Here is a 21,222-nt window from a genome sequence, read left to right as displayed (position 1 = left end):
TGCAAATAAAACATATATTTTTTAAGATTTACATATTCTTTACAATAAATTTTGTTTTCACGCAGTCATTTTTTTAATTTTTTAGGGTTTGTAGGCTATTTGGTAAACAGAGTTACCTTCAGAATTATTACAACTAAACGAAATATCCAGCGTTTTAGCAATAAGACCCTTTCTTACATCTTAGGTCAGTAAATAGCCTATATAGGCCTATGGGTAAAAAAGGCCCAAATCTCAAACTAACTGCAACTTAAGTTTTTTTAAGTTAATTTATCATGGGAAGGGTTCCAGGTAGGGTTGTGCCATAATATCGGATCGATGGCGATATCCGATACTAAGCGGGAGTATCGGTACTCGCCCGATACTAGGGTGGCATCAGTGCCGATTCCGATACCAAATTAATTAAGTATTTTAGCAATGATTTCCCATCCAAAACAGCTAGTTATACCTTTAGGTAACAAGTAACAAGTAAAACTCATAGTTAAAAACATGAGTAAAAACAGGATCAGTCGTTTTGTTTAAAAGGAAAATATATTTCGCCAAAGTGGCATCATCAGTTTCCTTAATTCGAATGAACCTTTAGGTAAGTTCGTCAAAACAGAGTAGGTTAAATACTGATGGTAATTCAACTTCCTAATTAAAAAAGCGAAAAATGTTTAACTTTCCCTGAGAAATAATATCTTTGAACGTTTTAACGTAATTTGTTTTGCTTATTTGAGCATAGTAATGACGTCATTGGTATCGGATCGAGATACTTTTTGTCTAAATTATCGGGTATCGGATTAAAATGTTGAGTATCGGAGATCCCTATTTCCAGGACTTACCCCAAAAATGTTCCCGGAAAATCCCGTGTTTAAGGTGTCATAATTTTTTTCGTCATTAATATTCGTTATAGGTTTCAAAGTTCAAAATGCTTTAAAACGCTCAAGATTAGTCATTTGGAAAAATATACTGTGGGAAAGGGAACAGATAAGTCTATAAGACCAAATCAATAAAACAAATTAATGGTTTCATTAATAAAAAAATGCTGTGTATGATTTTGCAATTTAGCGTAGGCACTTATTGCATGCAGCACCTAAAAGCCCACTCTCGCAAACATTAATTGGCTATCTGGATTATATTATGCGTGACGTCAGCATGACGTCATAACTTGAAGCAATATATTTGGTCTAACTGACTTTTTGTTACACGTGTTCGTTAATATGAGACCAATATCAAGTGTGTAACGGAGCCTATTATGGAAGTTGCTAGGGGGACACACAATAAGACCTAAAAAGCAACAATAACTAGGCTACCGCAGAAAAATCTATAACACCATAGTATTAAAACCAACGACATAATAAAGCCAAACGCAGTAATGCACAGAATAAGATCAAAATCGTATGAATATATTGGACGATCGGGGACCATTTGTTTGGCACTGGCCGTTTAGGTGTCAACGTTTAGACGCCCTAGTTTGACCAGCGCCGCTGTTGTGGTATCGGATTTTTGCCCCTGTTTTGGTTATTGCTGTATAATACGTGGGGTTGGAAATTGGGTTAGGGGTGAAGTCATTAGGAGAGTTAGTGATGGACTTAGGGGTGGGTTTAGGTAAAATGTTGTTTTATTTAGGCTTGATTTTGACCGTTTATGTCTTATTCCGATTTAGACGGTAGGCCTACTACGACTTTTAGGTATTAGTCCTATTTTGGTGTTATTCCGACGTTGATGTTGTTCCTATCTCGGTCGTATAGCTGAAGTGTTAACTAGGCTAGGGCGTCCATACGGCGACACCAATACGGCCAATACCCAGTGGTGGGATTCAGCCGGTTCGCACCGGTTCCATAGAACCGTCTCACGAAATTGTATGAGATCAGCGAACCGGTTAGCATGGAAACACACAATAAGACCTAAAAAGCAACAGTACTTAAAGCAGAAAAATGTATAAAACCAAAGTATTTAGAACAGACCTGGGCAACATACGGCCCGCTGGCCGATCCGGCCCGCCAAGTAATTTAATCCGGTCCGTGGCTTTTTTTTCTTAAAATACATAGCCTAAACGAAAACATTGGCGAGTTTTTACATGTTTGTTTGTATCATAGACATTCTGTCCAGGGACGGATTTAGTCATAACCCCGGCAATTCTATTTTTAGCTTGTTTTATAGACTAAGAAGGAAAATGTTTACGCCTTTCGCGCGAATCTCTTTGCTTTTCCCGTATGTTCCACGGGATTTTTGGGCATCTTTAAAGACAAATAGCGGCACTCTCTCCAACGAAAGTTTAAACTTGGCCTAATATTTGTATATTTTTCCCGCTTCGGTCGAAAGTATTCCGTCTTTGAAATATGAACGAAATACCGACCGTTTTCTACTCTGAAACATTCACATTTTTCATTCCGACTCACGTTTTGACCACCAAACACATCGGTAACTTAAGGCCTCAAAAAAGCAAAAAAAAAACATTGTCAGTTTTTTGTGCGAAATTTTTTACGTCTAATCTTAACTTTGGGTCAACAAAGTTAAATCCTACTTTGACCTGGCCCGCCAAAACATTTTAAGTTTCTCATACAGCCCGCGTGAAAAAATATTTGCCAACCCCTGATTTGGACCAACGACATAATATGGGAGAATACGCAGTATAGGCTAATATTCAGTACAGAATAATATCAAAAAAATAAGACCTAAATCTGCCGGAATACGTCCTAAACATAATTGCATCGGAATATGGCCTAAATAGCTAAAATAACGCCTGAAGATGTAGGTACTGGGTTTGGGACAATCGGGGAACGTTGGTCTGGCATCGGCCGTTTTGCTGTCGACGTTTTGACGCCCTAGATCAGACCTGGGCAAAATACGGTCCACCAAGCCGTTTAATTTAGCCCGCGACTCATTTTTCTTAAAATAAAAACCAGGGCGACTCACATGTTTGGTTGTAACACAAATAAACACTCTTTCCAGGACGGATCTATAACCCCGCCAAACTCTATTTCAGCCTGTTTTAAAGACAGAAAAGGTAATTGTTTTCGCGTTTCGCGCGAATCTCTTTTGTTTTTCGCCAAGTTCCACGCGTTTTGGGGCGTCTTTTTAAACAAAAGTCGCCCTTTGTACTGTGACTCTGTTAAACGAAAGTTTTGTCAAACGTAGCCTAATATTCCGTCTTAAAAATATATAAACGAAATTAGTAAAACGGACGTTTTCCAACCTCTGAAACATCCGAATCACATTTTGTCAACCAAATTTACTTAATGCCATGTTTTTGTTTTTCCCGATTTATACCGTTTTTCAATATGTCAAATATTTTGGCAAACACATCGGCAACGTAAAGCCTCAAAAGCTGCATGAGTTAACGCCCCTGGCCACTTGGTTAATAACAACATATCAAAAAATGTACATATATTTTTATCTGTGATCAATGTGTGACGCCCCCTCTAAATATAAATTAAAACATTTTGAACCAAAAAGCCGCGATTTCTTTGCGCTTGGCGCGATGTCTTGTCGCCTTCAAATCGTCTACAGTTGTACATTTGCGCACAAATCCCAACGTAATAACATGGTATTTAGCTTGGTTTATAGCGTCAAGTATGACGTCATATTACGTAAATTTGATAAATTCAGCACAACATTTTGTTTCGCATGCGGACTGCGGTTAGTCAAGTTTCAACTTTTTGTTAATTTTTATAATTGTAGTATTTTTCTTTGTGATTGTTTGTCTAAAATCGAATTGTTGCGTCATAAGTACAAGTATTCAGACGACTACTGAAAAATAGACTTTTTGTAACAGAACCGACTGAAACATATGACTTTTGTGATAGAACCGGCTGACAAAATATATTTGATTCCCACAACTGCCAATACCTATACAATATATACGCGATATAAGCCTTGGTTTGACCAAAGAGAACTACCGTGTGGTGGTCATACCTATATTTACCGCAAGCGGTCAAATTTTTCGGTTAAAAAATGGCAAAAATTAACATTTTTTGGAATTATATAGAAAATGATCAGTTTACAAGTCACAAAGAGTTCAGTTAATGAAAATTATCGAAGTATATCACAAAGTTACTTGGTAAAGTGACGCCATAATACAATTAACTTTCAAAACGCTGACCGTTCTTGGGAGCACAAAGATATTAAAATTTTGCTCAATATATTGGGATTTATCATAGAGCACTAATACAGCCTAATTTTGCAGAAGTTATGCGTTCACATGGCACAACATGCCATAATGGTTTGCACATTGTTTAAAACATTTCCTAAAAACTGGCAAAAAATTCCCTTCAACCTGGCCCTAAAATTGGGTGCATAAAAATATCCCTGATGTACAGCATCAAGTTCGGTTGATTTATACTTTTTAAATAAAACAATTATTCATTCTTATTACTTAAAGTTAATATAATACATTGCTTTCCAATCTGGTTAAAGAATCTAGTAAAATAAATAAGTTAAACAATGGATGAAGTGCTGCTTAGCCAAAAAGACCAAACAATTAAAAAATATTTTTAGAAATAAAACAAAAGCAAATTAAGCACACAATTTAAAAATATGCATGTTTCTTACAAATAATCACATCAGGGTTTTATAAGACAGCGTACTTAAAGTTTGAAAACCCTGTATATAGCCCATCGTCATATTACATTTACAACAAAAATGTTTTCTAGAGACGTCAGATTTTATTGCATATGTAGTGGTGGAAAAAACAATGGAACAAATTGTAATTTGAATTGGCCGTTATTTTGTTGGGGTTGTGTTTAGCGATTAAGATAGTTGCTACGGTTAAGTAGGCTCTGGCTCTTAAGTTAAGAGACAATGGCTACCTAAATCACTTAAACGATCCTTGTGTTGTAGGTATCTGACTTCAAGGAGCAGGCTGTTAAAATACCTGTCCTTACCTTTTTGAACTCTAAATAGAGTCACTTCACTCGGTTGATATTGCTCGTTGAGTATATATAGTCACAAATCTCAGAACCAACGATATAATAGCACAGTGATTCAAGCCGCTGGTTTATAAGGCGTATATAGTAGAATAAATTGCGAAACGCCAATAGCACTCAGATCGACACAAGGTCATGCATCAGTGGACAACTATCATGTGCATCGTGACATCAAATTAAGCAATACAGAGTAATAATGTTTAATAAATGTTACATGTGTTTATATTATAATCGGTAAAAATTAACTGGAAGCATTAAAAAGAAGGTGTACTGAATAGATTCTAAACAATGTGGTTTTGTCAATTTGTGGTTGTATAACTACTAAACTAAACAACTAAAATTTTTGAATGACAACAACATAAAAATTAATAAAGCATTTTGTGGAACTCTGCATTAAAACAGACACGGTAAGAAATGGAAAACACACTAACACAGTTAGATAACAGCTAAAATTCATATTGAACAACAGAAAAAACGCTAGCCAGGTTTTCCAAGCTTTTTCTGCCATGTAAACCAGTAAGCTCCACCACAACTTGACACTCAAGCACATTTGCATTAACCTGTTTGACAAGTTTGGCTGCTGCAAGCATTGTGCCTCCAGTAGCAAGTAAGTCATCAACTATCACAACATTCTCTCCAGCTTTTATGGCATGTTTTTGAATTTCCAAGGTATCCTGACCATACTCCAAAGTGTATGTTATGCTGTGAACCTCTCCAGGAAGTTTGCCTTTCTTTCTAATTGGAACAAATGAAACACCAAGTTTTGCGGCCAACTGTGGTGCAAACAAAAAGCCCCTTGAGTCCAAACCAACAACCGTGTCAACTTTCTGTTTATTACTTGTAAGTTGCTGGAAAAAGAGTTCAACTACATCATTGCAAAGACTTGGATGTTCAAACAAAGGAAATATGTCTTTAAAAATAACTCCTTTTTTGGGAAAATCATAGTACAGTTTGATCCTTTGCTTTATTAAATCAACTTTAACTTCTTTTTCAGTCATACTCTTATACTGTACAAATGGGTCCTTTATTACCTATATGATATTAATGCAGTAAAAGCAAAACAGCTTGTGCTTGTCATGGCAACTATAGTATATAAAGTCCAATGTTAAAAAATTATATGTTTGCTGGTTAATAGCCACTGAACAGATTTTTTGGCCAAAGAATCCTTCACCTGAAGGTGGTTAAGGTAAAGTAGCAAAATTGATCTTGAAAATGAATAGAGATATTTAAAATGTTTAAAACGATACCTACTTTAACATTCTTACTACACCTTGACCTTACTGTACAATCTCTAACCATTATACTCTAAATATTTAAAAATTGAAATAGCAATGTAATAACATCTTGTCTCCATGACCATTTTATTTCTAAAAGTTACATTGGTTAACAATTGACTGTCTGTCTCAGCCGTAAAAAAATAGTCAGCTAAGTATCTGATCTACAACAACACATGCTTTCATCAGAAGGACAATATTTTCACTTTTCAGCACTTGTTAGATAAAGTGGTATATGTGAGACCATGCGTTATGTGACATGTGTTTGCTTAAATAACTCAAAAATGGTTAGAAATATTGGCGCTGGTCTAGAATCCTACCACTTTTTATTGAAGGTTCACGGTCATTTATGTTTGCATTTTGCCCGAATTTAGAATTGTGTAGTTGCCCTTGTGCTGGGTCTACCCTAATGATAAACACACCGTCAGAAAGAGCCAACCCTCTTCTGTACAGCGAGAGCAAAAATAAACCCCTATATGCATGTTGCGACGCCTAGCGGAACTCTTAGCGTACCCTATATTATAAAATACTTGTCACTAGGTGGCAGCACAGAAACTCTGGTCGAGTCTTGGGGTAGCCTTATTCTATTCCTAAAACGTACCTATAAGTGCTTAGTGCATTAGCCTTTCTTTACAGAGTCCATTCTTTGAGGGTAATTTTGCTGGAATATCTATGGCCGCCTAGCATACGAAGTTGCATCGACGCGTGGGCAAGTCTAGAATCCTACCATGGATACCATTCTACGTCATGTCTTAAATATTGAAAGTACGGCGATGTCTACTATTTCTATAAAGCTTCGGACAAAACTCGGTCTGAAACAAGGGATAGCAAGCCAAAAAGGAATAGCGACAAAAACAAGATATGTTCCAAAAATAAATTTTCGGCCTAAATAACAAAGCAAAGTAAAGTTCATAAATTTGCATTACACAGTCGTACGTAGCCTAACGTAATCTTAACGGAAATCCCTAGTCCCAAGTCCAATATTAAATCAGCAGCCTTGGTTTATTGTTTTTATTATGCAGATTTAGAGAATTTGGATATGGAAAGGGACGCCTAAATACAACATATTTTCTATTTTGTGAAGCTTAAACGTCTTTTCAATAAAAGAAATAAAATGTAGTTTTCTTGTAACACCCGTATTACAAACTATGCTAAAACGTGTTGATTAGTAATTCTCCTGCTTATTTTGTCGTTTTACACTTCAATGTTTTAAAAAGGACTGACGAAAAATAAAAATGCCTTCCGCCAGGATTGAACGTTTTTGGTGGAAAACCTACAGAAATACACGGCGATACGTAATCGTGCTAATATTACAACCAGCCGAGAGCACAGCGATGTTTTATAATTCAATGCAAAAAAATATGTTTTGTATTGTACTAAGTTGTTTTGTATTCTTGCGCTTAATGTTCATCTGAAAAAAAAACGCTTAAAGTTAACCCCTCTTGAGGGGTCACTAAACGTTTTTTTTTTATAAAAGGCTGTTTTAGTATAATAATGGAAAACATTGCGTAATATTTAAAATTTGTGTCGTATTTTATTGACTTGATGGCGCATCGGTCAACTTGTCTTCGCCTATTCGGCTAAGAGCGTCTGCATTTTTATATTTGACACCCGGGCGATGCATTAGATTAAAATCGTATTGTGACAGGTGCTCGACACACTGGCCATAGAGGTTCTTAGACTGATATAGCCACTTAAGAGAAGCGTGGTCAGTGCGCAAAGTGAAAGCTTGGCCTAGGACAGAGGTTTTCAACCTATGGGCCATGGCCCAGTAGTGGGCCATGACGCTGTTTTCAGTGGGCCACAGAACTTTGCATACAGCAAAAAAATCATGTAATTATGAACACATAAGAGTCCGACAGACAACCTAATATTATGTTTGTGACATTATTTATTTTTACAATGTGTTAGGTTTTGTTTGCGAGCAGTAATTCTGCTGGTTTAGGACAGTGCTCCGCAACCGGTGTGCCGCGACATTCCCGTAATTGTGTTAGTTGTGTTCCAGGGTACTTTTTAATCAGTCGCATTGTCGCGAAAAATGTATATCTTAGAAAGGTAGGTATTTTGACCTTATGCAATATTCCAGGTGTAAGAGATTAATCATGCGCTCGAAGCCCATAAAGTATCATTGTAAATATACTATTGGCATTTTGTGATAGTACAATTAGTCTTGGGAGTTGTTTCGAAAAATATCTGAAGCTACAAAATACAGTACAAAGCACCAATGTCCGGTTTTATTTAACAAATGCTATTAAAAGCCCTCTATTTACCGTTTTCCGTCAGCTATTGCAAGGGAGTACAATTTTTAGGACTTCGACTGAATTCAGAAATTTTTCAGAAAGTCTGTAAAACCGCAAAATCAGAAGATAAAGGAATGTAATAATTTTCGGCGCCTTCGGCGCATTTTATTATCAACTGCTCCTTTTTCTATTAGCTGCCCATCATATTTGCTGATGCTGTCGATCAACATATATTTCGTAGGTGTGCTGCTTATTGAATGTCGTGTTACGTTGCTATAGAGTGCGCAAATATGGCTTATTTTTGCTGTAGTGATTCTTAACTTATCTGCATCAATTGAACAGCCACATGTTGCTTGGCTTGGACAGATCATAGTTGGTGTGTATATGCGTTACTTGTTATGTGTTGATCTTGCGTTGACACCCCTTCGTTTTCCTAATATAAAACAGAAAGGTGTGCATCTTTCACGCGCCTGTATATATATTGAGCTACCTGCCTGGGCGGTCCCAAGCCACGCCATTAAGTATCGGGCGACATAACACATCTGAAACAATGTACAAGCTTTATTAATTTATTGTCTTGTTGAAACTTAGTGTTTTATATTAAACGTTGATGGGCCACTGCCATTTTTTACTAGGGCCATGAGCAAAAAAAGGTTGAAAATCCCTGGCCTAGGAGGTAACAGCGAAATAACTTGGCGGCATGAACGGCCACTAATAATTCTTTGCGAGTGGTGGAATAATTTCGTTCTGTCTTAGTTAAAGTCCTGCTGCCATAAGCTATAACGTGTTCCTTTCCCTCGTGCCACTGCGCTCGTCCGACCATGCGAATGGCTTCGACTTTTCTGTTAGACGGTGAAGCGGCGCAGCTATTTTGGCATAATCACGTATGAACTTGCGGTAATAAGAAGTTAAACCCACGAATTGTCGTACATGCTTCGTATTCTTCGGGGCCTGCAATGATTTTACTGCAGCGATTTTTTCGGGGTCACACAAAACACTTTCGGCAGAAATAATGTGGCCCAAAAAATGTATACCTCTTTCTTGAAAAGAGCGCACTTGGGCTTGAGTGTCAGGCCCGCGTCGGCAAGTCGTTGTAGCACGCCCTCCAATCGTTCCAGATGCTCCTGAAAGGTGCGCCCATAGCGGTTTGCGCTCCATATTGCTACCGGGTTGAAACTCCGGTCATTTAATTGAAACAGTCTGTTGGATTGTGACTCGTCACACCAGCCTGTGTAAATGCATCAAACTGTCATATTGTTATACTCGTGTTTCGTAAATTGCTTAGAATTTCCTGTTTTTCTTTGCGTGGCAGAACCGCATTTGTTATGAAATTTAATTAACGCCATCTGGTATAAAGTATAAGGGATTTCATTTTATACCAAAAACGAGCAGTCTTACTGTTTAATTGAGGATTCCAGATCGCGTACGTACTGAGGTAAATTGATGTATCGTAAGTTACCTGAAAGTACGGTTTGACCGTTGTCGCAATAAATACTCTTTCATTGTGGTCAAAGCCCACAATACTATGGTTTTATAGATTTTTCTGCTTTAGGTATTGTTGATTTTTAGGTCTTATTGTGTGTTCCCACAGAGAGGTGTACAGTTGTACACTGCCTCCAGATTTCGGATTTAAACTTGCGGCGGTAAAATATGTTTTGTTGTAAGAGCAATAAGCTATTTGACTAAGAGAAGCTATTTTCCAAAAGGCAAGTCGCACGCGCGGCTTATTTCAATAAAACACGCAGCAGGGTGCCAAGTCGCTTCGTCGCTTCGCAAGCTGTACTAAGCAAGCAAATAAGGACGAATTCTGTATTCAAGTTTTTCAACCGCTTGTCAATCAATAGCTACAGCGAACTAAAACGATGACGTCACATTAGAGTTTTTGTCCCCCAATCAAAGGCCCCTAGGGGTGCAGGCGCTCATTATAGTTTTGTTGTCCCCCAATCAAAGGCCCCTAGGGGTGCAGGCGCCGCCTAAAAGATTTAACCCCTTGAACACTTTTGAGCTTCTTCTGACTTATGGTCCAATCTGGCGACACAGTTCACGAACGCCATATAAATGAATTCTACAAAGTATACTTTTTCTATAAAGCTTAATTCGGACAAAGATCGGTCTGAAACATTTAACGGCAAAAACAATATATGCTCCGAAAATAAATTTTCGGCCTATATTATAACTGCAATAACAAGATATGTCCCGAGAATAAATTTTCGACCCATGTAATTCAGTCTACAATCAGGGAATGGAGTACGGCGCAAAGTACAAGCATATATTACCAGGGCCCTTGAAGACTTGAAAAATCAATAATCACATACTTGTCTTTGCACTAACATTAAAATAATGTTGTAGATGACGTCATAAAAAAGTAGTCTTACGTTAAGAACACAACGCAGGGAGTATACGTTGTTAAAGATTAAAATTTGACACACAGTGGCAATGTCCCCCCAAATTGTTAAACGTTTTACCTAATTTTTTTTGTAGCATTTATGATTTATGAGCAGTAACGCAACAGTCGATCACAGATATGCCACACCTTCAATTGTCAAGTACTGTTACGTCACAAACAATTTATTTACTATTATTGTTTGCTATACATTAATAGATTAATCTAGTTTTATTACTTTTAGTCCGTTTTTGCTCTTTGAATGGTTTTGGTATTGCGTTAACAATCAGTCAGTTGCTACTCGAACGGTTTGCTATAGCATTGCTATTTGTGTTCGTTAGTCGTTACGGCAGTTAATACAATGGCATAAGCTAAACAAAAAAGTTCGAATTTTCGGTGCATAGCATGCTCTGTCCTTTAACTGAGAACAAGGTAGTAATGGGCCCTGCTCAATTTACTATTTTTTAACCTATAATTAGATGTTAAAAAGCATTGTAGGGCTCTCATGGAAATACAACCAAGAATATTTGGCATTTATGGCTCCCTTAGCTAAAAAGGTTTCCGATCCCTGATTTAGAATATCATATTCTGTCGTGGATTTTTTATTTATATTTGGTTTATGTCGTTGGTTTTAATACTATGGTAGTATAGATTACTCTGCTAGATTTTGTTCACCAGTATAGACAACATCAACCAAAGAGTAAAATGAGCGAATAATGATCAAACGTACCGTAGTTGCCCAAATTTTTAAGTATTCCATTCCCTAATCTTGTGATTTTTATGATCTTGTGATATGTTCTTTCCAAAAAAAACTAAAATTGCCCCCTGCAATTCGGATCACAGAACAGGGAGAGTATATAGCATATTCAAAAATCGATGACTGATAAATGTGCTATTTATTTTTGGCTTAATTTATTTTTGGTAACAGCAGCCAAGGTTACTTTAAACAATCACAAACTGCCTTTAATACATTTAAACTGATATTTCATGGGTTTAAAGCGCTTAAAAAGTTTTTTTTTACTTTGGTATTGTTTTTGGCAAACACTGCTCTTTTTGATGCTGAACCTTACAATTAGGCAAAAATCTTGAACATCATATAAGGAAGTATGGCAGATCTTGACGTGATCCTGCTGGTGCACGCCAGAAATAAATGGGTTTTCGTTTGTTGAAAAAAACTTAGGAGTTGCACTTTCAATATTTTACACACTGGCATATAAGTTGTTGCTATGTTTGTTTAGCTGTAATTTATATTCACATAAGGGATTTATAAACATTTCTTCCCAATTATTCATATTTACTTATTTTATAGTTAAACCAGCCACTAGAATGAATTTAGGGACGGTTTCTTATACTGTGTGGATTGCCAAAAGACTACTATTGTCGATGTTGTATTTTACTCAATTATTCTTATGCCCTCCAGCTTATATCTTTTGGTACATTATGTTACAGGTTTGAAAAATATGTTTTCTAAAATGAGGCTAGTATTTTCTAATGTCTTTTATATTTTGTTATTGTTTTAGTGTTAAAGTATTATTTTAGTGTTTTCCTAGTTTATGTAGTTTTATTGCTCATTTGTAATAATCATTCAATTACCAGTACAATGTTTGCACGAGGCATAAGGTTTTGTTTCATGATACAATAAATGTTATCATTATTTTGAAATATTTCGGCTTTGTTGTAAACATTTTAATTTATTTAGCCCCTTCGTATTTTGAAGCCACCTTTATTTTGGAAGTTGGAAAGCTTTGTCTATGATAGCTACCTTGGAATTATTGGAACTTGTATTGATTTAAATGAGCACACAGGTAACAACATATTTATGTTGATGTCTAGCAAACTAAACAAGGTAATGAACAAAATTCTACCCTCAATGTTCGATATTTCACATTTTACCCAATATTTTAAACAAATGTATGGTGTTCCAATCTGATCCAATACTAAATAACATCATTACTATGCTCAAACCAGCAAAATAGATAACGTAAGAAAAACCTTTTCTAGCTATCAGGCCAAAATTTGCTTTAGCGCAAAGAAGCTTAGTCTCCAGTCATTAACCTACTATTTTTTAATAAATTTACCCTCCAAAGAAATGAATTACTGCATTGGATTGCAAATCATGGTTGAAAATGCTGAATTAATTCTGTATCAGATCGGCACCCCACACTGGTATCGGACAAGTACCAATTCAAACACTTGGCATCAGGTATTGGATTTGATCCTATATTGTCCGATATTCCTAATTAATAGCCAATGGACCATTTTTTGAGGATGAATTAATTTTGGTATAATTCATTGACAATTAAAATTAGGTTCTAGATCTTTTAAAGCCCAAGTTGTTTATAATTAATATTTAAAAAAATGATCTAAGAACATTCTTTTTTATGAAAAATATAGTGTATGAAACGGGAGCAGATATCGATACCATAAAAGAAGACAAAGTACTACTAATAGCAAATCACCAAAGCCTTTCGGACATTTTTCTGCTGATGAGATGTCTTCATGTAAGTGGTTGCAAGATTTGTTTTACAGATTGATGTGGTTTAAGTTAGATATTTGGTGTAACACTATATTAAACAATATTAAAGTAACATCCACAAAAAAATAAAGACTTGTTAAGCACAGACATTTCCAAATATTTTTATATGCATGAAAAGAAAGTCCTAATCTTAAATTGCACAAAATGTAATCCACATATGGATTTCCTTCTGTAACTCTTATAAAAATGTAGTGGTAATAGGTGGTAGCTGTGCAAGCAGAGTCATCCGTTTGAACTCACAATATTTTTTTTTACATAATATGTTACATTTAAACAAAATATAACATGAATCATACAATACCTTATTGTAGTCTATTAAATAACCGTTTATTCAAACGTGGTAATTTAGACCATGTAGCTGTCAAAGATATATATGTGATAATATAATAAATGTATATACAATTTAGTCACGCAAAGTATTGCATCAATCTATCTGGATTATGGATTGGGTGCTACAATTCTTAAACTTTGGCTGGGTGTCCAAATGCCACGGTGACTTTTTCCTTTTACAGGTAGTTTTCTCTTTTTCTTGGTTTTGTGAACAATGTTTAACTTGCTAAACTGAGAAACTTCTACTATAAGCACACATCTCTATGCAAAACCCTAACAATTCTGAGAAATTCTTATTGTTTATAAATTGTAAAAAGTTGTGTGTCCCACTTGACAAACTTTGCAGAAAGTATCATTTAGCTATTTTATTTAAATCTTATGCAGCCTGTCGATGCCAAACGTCTTAGTTATGTTAAAAGTTTTGACATTGAAAAGTCAAATACACAACAGTTCATTAACTTGGAAGCAAATTTGAAGGAAAATATGTTGGTTAGAGGGCACAAGTGGGTTATTCTTTTTCCAGAGGGTGGTTTGCTATACAAACGGAGGTCAGCGAGCCAGAGGTATATAACACAGAAAGTAGACAAGTCCCCCTTTTGGCATAACTTTTAATATTGGTAACGATTGCTCTGTATCACGTTTTTTTCTGTTTTTATTAAAGTTTGGATTAATTGCTAAATTGATAATAATTTTTTTTATTAAATATGTTTATTTTTATTAAAAATTTTAGTTAGGTGGTTATCCCTATGATAATATGAACTAATTTTTAGAACAATGGACCAAACATTTTTTGACAAATCCAGGTTTTTATGTGCTATGCTATTTAAAGTAAATTTGAATCATAATGTTTTTGATTACAGTACAATCCTATTCACAATGGATGCAACCTATGTTTTCAGTGTAAAATACACTAATTTTTTTAACAAAATTATAAAACCAAAAATGTGTGCATTACACACTCTTGTTACACTGTAATATTTGACATTGTTGAGTAACTTTTATGTCCACTTATCCTCCTAATTTGTATATACAAAACAAAATATCTATAATAAAATATATTTAATATATCAATAGACAGTGAAGAATTTGAAAAACAATTATATTTTAAGAACGATTATAATATCAGTATCCTTAGGTATGCTGAAAAACAAAAGCTCCGCCGTTTGAATCATATCACATATCCAAGAACTGGAGCAATGGAATGCGTTGTAAACACATTAACGTCCTCTGAGCAATTTAAATTCGGGATTCACTCAAAAGGTCAGTTGTGTACAAATTTAGGCATCTTGGTCGGGCTCGGAACTTTTAAGACTACAAAACATTACCAGAGTCCCAAGTTTGTTGTGCACAGTACAAAATTTTGAAATAATAACCTAATTAAGGTGGAATAGCGTATTGTGGAACTTGTCCAACCATCTACTGTGGGTGGATGACTTGCATGACACCCTTCATGGATTTTTGTATATCCACCTAAATTTAATTACGTAAATTGGTACAAGCTTCAGAAGTGCAGCCAGACTTGGAGAATCAACAAAATTGCTCATTGAGTCTGACTCTGGATTCGGCCTGGGTTCATTTCTTTGGCAAGATTCGGACCCGGGGTAGTTTCAACCAAATGTTGTCATTGTTTATCATAATATTAAATACTTTTTATTATGTGCAATCTTTTTTTAAATTTGTTTTTGTAGGCTGTAAGCAATGATGTAAAAAATTGGCTAGTTGTCATGATATATTATTTCAACCTATTAAATAAAATCGTGTTCCCAAAGTATGATTGAATTCGCTTCATGCATTCAAGCCAAATTTAATTTAATACAACACAAATCTTTTAATGTTGGCAGTTGCATTATTGTTCTATTAAAAAAACAGCTTACCTGTCACAATGCAAGACATGTTTATTATGTTTTGGGGTTAAACAAATGTGTTCAGGTTTATCACATAATCATAATGAGATATATTTTTTTAAATAGACAGCCATCCTCTCAAATGGATTTTAGATGTTACAATTGCCTACAAAACACCAATGCAGTCTTTTTTGCAATACTTCCTTGGTTTCAGTGGTAAACAGGAAGCAACATTATTATTTAGGTTAGTCTTTCCACTAACGACTATATTGTTTTTATAAATTTTATTTTTATTAGAATAATTAATAGTAAAATGCTTTTGCTAGTATGGTAAAAAATTAAGTTAATTTGCTGTATTTTTTATATATATAACTTAAAGCTCGTATTACTATGTAAATCAACTGCACAACATAGACTTGTGTGGCCCTGCATTACCTTTTGATGCAACTCACATTTGGCCCACAATGTAAAGATAGTCACTAGGCTAATGTCCACTAAACTATATTTTTGTTAAGTTTTACTCTTTACATACAATTGTTTCATGGATTTTGTTGTTTTTCTGTTTTAAGGAAATGTATTCGGTCCAAAAGTGCTATGCATATGACATGTTGTGCCATGTGACTCATAAATTTAACAAAAAAAAAGTGTCACAAACTCCAACAATTTCTGTTAAATTACACTATGGGTTATTTTTTTATCTTTTCAAGATTAATTGATTTATGACGTCATGTTTTGACATAGCTTTAGGTCTATTTCTAAAAAAACTTCAGTTTGCGGCCTGCTGAGTGTTTTTTGCCTGTTTGCGGCCCTTCTATCATTTTGAGTTGTGCAAATCTGATTTAATTTGTAACTTTAAATTTTTTATTCACTGTAAATAAAATGAAACCGTGTATTCTTGTATTTATTTTAACCAATTTTGTTTTTAGAATTTTTCCAATCAACTCTGCCTGTGGGTCTGCAGGCGATTCTAATGCTTTACAAAAGGTTTCTTCAGAATGGTTATACAAGCGATATCAGGAAAAAGAAGAACTTTTGGAGTATTTCAAAGAACATGGGTCATTTCCAACAAGTTTTACCAGGGCTCCCTGTAAACCTGTAAATCACCTACAAGTTTATGGAATTCAGGTGTTTGTTGGTTTGACAATGTATGGGCTGTATTGCTTAACGTTATTAGTTTTGTAGATTTTTTTTTCAAATTAGGCTACCCAACTTTTTTCAAGGTGGTATTATTTAAAAGAGCGACCTGTAGGAACGCCTTTTCAATACTGACAAAAAACCATAATTGAATGTTGAAATAATGAAATCAACATGATTTGTTGCTATATAGGCATACAACTAGCTGTTAAAGTTGCACTGTTTAGTGTTTATAAACCAAACTATTTTTATGTATTTTTTCAAATATTTTTGTGTGTCTAACAAATTTGTGTTAGATATTACAAAAGTGTTTGCTATTAAATTGTTTCTAATAATATCAGAATTTTGCTTTAGGCTACCTATAACTACAGCCCGCAATCCATTGCTTTGCTCTAAAATTAAAAAAGGCTCCGATTTCAGCTTAGACTCCACAAAAAATTTAAATTGTCTTTGGCTTCACAATAATTATAAAAATGCCTTCGGCTCTGGCTCCAGAGCAAATGCTTGGTTCCGTTTCCTGGTAACAGTTAAGTTCCACTGTGGGTCACAGTTCAGTGACCATCTACTTATATTATTATGCAAAATGTTTTTAAGAACACAATGTTTTAAACTTTAGATTCACATTACAAAACCATACTTCTTAATTTATCTTGTCGACCACTACTTGCATTAACACCAATAGTACACAACAGCTTGGTGCTGTAGTGTTGTCACACTGTTGCCCTTTCCCTAGAATTCTACCCATCCGTTTTCTTGTGTGTTTTGTGCTATTTTAATATTTTGTTTTAGTTGCCTTACATGACCCATGCGTATAAATTATTAAATATCTCAATTTTTATTCTTTACTTTTTAATGTTTTAAGTTATTGACCGTTGTAATCCGCTGTTGAGCCGTTGTTTGTCCACGACCTTGATTATACTTCAGCCTCATTTTTGAATCAACTTTACAACTTTTTTTAATAGTACTCTTTTTTAATGTTATTATCGCCAATCGCAACACTAGTTGGAGAACTAATTTGTTTTATTACGACAAAACGAAAACTCTTCGATCAAGATTTTTGACAAAATTTAGTTTGTTTGTTTTGGAGAATCATGAGTTTGTCCTCTATTATCATTTAGCTACCTTAACCAAATGATTGTGTACTCTATGCATTTAGCTATAATTTAAAACTCAAAAAAACTTCATTTTAAGTAGACGCACTAAATTTTTAGACAGATAAAGTACTAAAAGGTATGCCCGCGAGAGATTGTTTTGGGATTTGACTTGCTGCGCTAGTTCTATACAGCTGCTTTGTCGCCGAGTTTGCTGAAAATAAAAAGCACATTTTTAAACGCTATGAATCAGTGTTTCATAAGTTAAGTGATGTCGATATTTTGTTTGTGGAAGCACAATGATTTAGTATTAGTCAGTGATTTTCGAGGGTCTGACTGAAGAAGCACAAACCTGATATGCAGCAACCGCTCTTTCTAGTTTCAGTAAAACAGAAGGCTATGTCCATTGTGTTAAACCAGTGATTTTTGGCCGGGGTTTCATCGAACATTTAATCAAATAATATACTTTTAGCAAAATATCTGACAATTTTTTACGGAACTATGCCATTGCTTCTGCATTAAGGTAGGCCTACCATGTCCTCTTTTCTCAAGAAAAGGTAATGGTCTTTCGAGGACGCTAAAAATTGCCCCGATATCTTCTTTTTTTCGCATTTCGAGTTAGTTGCTTCTGCTTGCAACAAAACTTTTCGGCAAGACGTTGTATTTCTTTCGGATAAATTACTGTAGCCATTAAACATGCTGAATTGCTGGTTTAAAGGTTTTCCAACAAATTGCCCGCCAGCCTTATCTTCTTGGTTATTGCAAACATTGCGCCAGAAAAATGGCAACTAAACCTCACATGTAAAAAGGCCCATTAATAAAGCAAAGGTTTGAGTTTTGTAGGCCTGGCCTATCATTAGTGTTACGCGATGTTCTTATTTCTTACAGAAGCTTGTATAGTTAGTCTATGGTCTATAGTACTACCTATAGCATTCAGGTATGTCACGGATGCTTTCATTTTTCTTTATCATCTTTAAATTTAGACAACCACAAAACAAATTAAGCTAAAAATTATAATGCCAAAGAGGAAAAATCTGTTTACTGATGGGCTACGCCAGAAGTATCCTTGTTTCAGAAAAGGACGTATTAGCCTAATTTCGTAGCTGAATGCCTTGCTTGTGGACATGGCACGTTTATTTCTGTGGCAAACATAGGCCTCGATGACCATCTAAAAATCACGAAGCATGAGCAGGCTATTAGAGGTGAAAAAGAAGCCTCATCTTCATCCAAAGCAGCGGTTCTTAACCAGGGGCGCTAAGCAATTCTTGGGGGGGGGGGGGGCGCGAGCTCTACTTCAATACCGGCGCGACTGAAAAAAGGGTCAGAACCACTGATCTAAAATGACACACTATTTTTGTAAAGTCAGGAGATGAAGTTGCAGCTGCCGAAGTCATGATGGCATTTCATCAGTGAAGCACCGTTGTCCATTATAGCTATAAATTTAACGACTGCACCTCTTTTACTTGTCGGCAAAAAATGTCCTCCTTTTGCGTGTTGAAAATATGGTAGCCTAAAGTAACCAATTTCATTCCGTAAAGTTGCCTCGGAAAAAAATAGTTAAGGGATGGCCTGCCGCAATTTTTCCCGATGTATTAGCAAAAAGTGCATCAAATAAACGCAATTTTTCAAATAATGATAACTTTTATTCACTCATTCACTGCTTGGCATTTAAATATCATATGTTTTTCTAAGTTAGCATTCTATATTACATGGGTTTTATAATAGGGTAATTCCCTATTGTTAACATTAATCTATTTATGGATAATACCGGTTTGATATTTTGGGAGGTTGTTTTAACGTAGGTGTCATGCATTTGATGCACATATATCAATGTAATTTGATAATTCTATGATTAAAAATTTCAATGTAAATTATTTCTAGATAAAATTTCACAGTAAGATGAAATTAATATATATATATATATATGTATATATATATAATTCCCGCCAAAAGTGAAGCAATGCGAAAAATAATCAAATCGCCCAATATTATGATTGATTAAATAAAATTTGTCTTTGACCACTTTCACAGATTGGAAACTTTGGATTTTGCGCGGGTGAGACGATTTTACAGCTTGAAATTGCGCGACTGTTATAACGGTTTTGTTAAGTTTGCACGGCTAAAAATGGAGTACTATACTTAAAACCGTTTGCGCGACGAAGGTTTGGCGCGTTTGAGAGATTTTTCGCGACTGACCGCATTTTACGCTGATTTTACATGAAATGCGCGGCTATGACCGCGGCCAAGCGGAAAACTGCGCTGGACTTAGTACCTTATTATTGCTTCATTTGGTATGACTTGAATCGAATCAGCTCACACCTATTAACAAATTACAAGGTTGCTGAAAGTCTACCTCGTTTATTCCCTTTTTTTAAATGGTGCTGCTGCTAAACACTGCATTAAAGTTTTGTTCATGACCAAAATTACTTTATGTCTTTGATTGCTGCATAGCTCATGGCACCTTATGCTGAGTTCTTGGGTTTGCAGCTCCAAATTTTGATGTGTGTTATGATTTTTTTGTACACCTTCGGTTGAAAATCCTATTTAGCCTTTTTAATGAAATTTAAATGTCGTGCTAACATGGTAATAAAGTGATGAATTAATAAAAACTCTATTAACAAAAGTAAGCTTTTCATTTTTTGTGTGGTTTTAGAGGCATTTAAGGGTTATAGGGTAGAAATATGTGAAAAGATTACCAAGCTTAAGTAATAAACCACGCTACCTTTTCAATAATCTATAGTTTTTTTCAAACAGCAATAATATAAGAAAGCACAAACAGCAATAATATAATGGGGCTGACAAGTGACCATTGTCATATAGAGAAGAGTTCAATCTCGTGCACTTTTAGTTTTAAACAACTGTAAAAAAAAAGTCGTTATACCCATTTCACTACCTAGGGCTAGGCTATTGCCACACAGCATTTTAAGGTATAACACATAGTGTTGTTAACAAGTCAAGTTATTATTAGAGCAAATCATCCCTAAGTCAAATCACAGAAATAAAACACTAAACTATAAAATTGATAAACTCACCCCATTATCGGTCAACTAAAATATAACAAAAAACAACAGTTGTAATTTAATTTGGCCATTTTATACTCCATGCTAAGTTAATAGAACAGGCGTAAAACCCTTGCAGCAATTCATTTATAAAGGGTTTTTGGATGTAAAGATTTAAATGGTTAGAAACATATGACCAAAAAATGTGTAAACTTTTGAGTTAAGAAACCGGTTACAAATTACAGAACTAATTCCCCTCCCCCCCCAAAAAAAAAAACAGAACAAACGTTGTTTATTGTATTTTTGTTTTATTGACCTCGCAGATATTAAATGTATTAAAAATGTTTGATTTGTTACTGACTTCCATTTGTGCTAAACACAATTGGGAGTTTGGTAAGACATTTATTTAAAATTCTTAAAAGCACATGATAAATATGTTTTAAATTTAAACTATAATAAAATATGTTTAATATATAGACTTGAA

General features: G+C 35.0%; 2 protein-coding genes across 5 annotated transcripts; one reads left to right on the top strand and one right to left on the bottom strand.

The window, feature by feature from the left end:
* Positions 1-5,105: 5,105 nt before the first annotated feature.
* On the bottom strand, positions 5,106-6,119 carry LOC146160604 (adenine phosphoribosyltransferase-like). The gene has a single exon (XM_083385442.1). The coding sequence runs from the start codon at positions 5,903-5,905 to the stop codon at positions 5,354-5,356; it is 552 nt and encodes a 183-aa protein (XP_083241568.1). The 5' UTR covers positions 5,906-6,119; the 3' UTR covers positions 5,106-5,353.
* A 4,993-nt stretch (positions 6,120-11,112) lies between these two features.
* On the top strand, positions 11,113-17,964 carry LOC146160603 (acyl-CoA:lysophosphatidylglycerol acyltransferase 1-like). Of its 4 annotated transcripts, none has more exons than XM_083384078.1 (9): positions 11,113-12,237; positions 12,504-12,609; positions 12,954-13,007; positions 13,199-13,305; positions 13,748-13,852; positions 14,055-14,233; positions 14,806-14,930; positions 15,641-15,758; positions 16,441-17,964. In XM_083384078.1, exons 1-9 carry the CDS (start codon positions 12,214-12,216, stop codon positions 16,694-16,696), a joined length of 1,074 nt encoding a protein of 357 aa, XP_083240204.1. In that variant the 5' UTR covers positions 11,113-12,213; the 3' UTR covers positions 16,697-17,964. The 4 variants fall into 4 exon arrangements, with proteins under 4 accessions (XP_083240204.1, XP_083240201.1, XP_083240205.1 ...); XM_083384075.1 differs by having other exon boundaries at positions 11,113-12,253; XM_083384079.1 differs by lacking the exon at positions 12,954-13,007.
* Positions 17,965-21,222: the final 3,258 nt, after the last annotated feature.

Source organism: Ascidiella aspersa, chromosome 3 (assembly GCF_963924565.1).
Source record: "Ascidiella aspersa chromosome 3, kaAscAspe10.2, whole genome shotgun sequence".
In the NCBI taxonomy this organism is placed as follows: Eukaryota; Metazoa; Chordata; class Ascidiacea; order Phlebobranchia; family Ascidiidae; genus Ascidiella; species Ascidiella aspersa.
The sequence above is the reverse complement of the archived record's forward strand: the minus strand, read 5'-3'. Positions and strand labels throughout refer to the sequence as shown.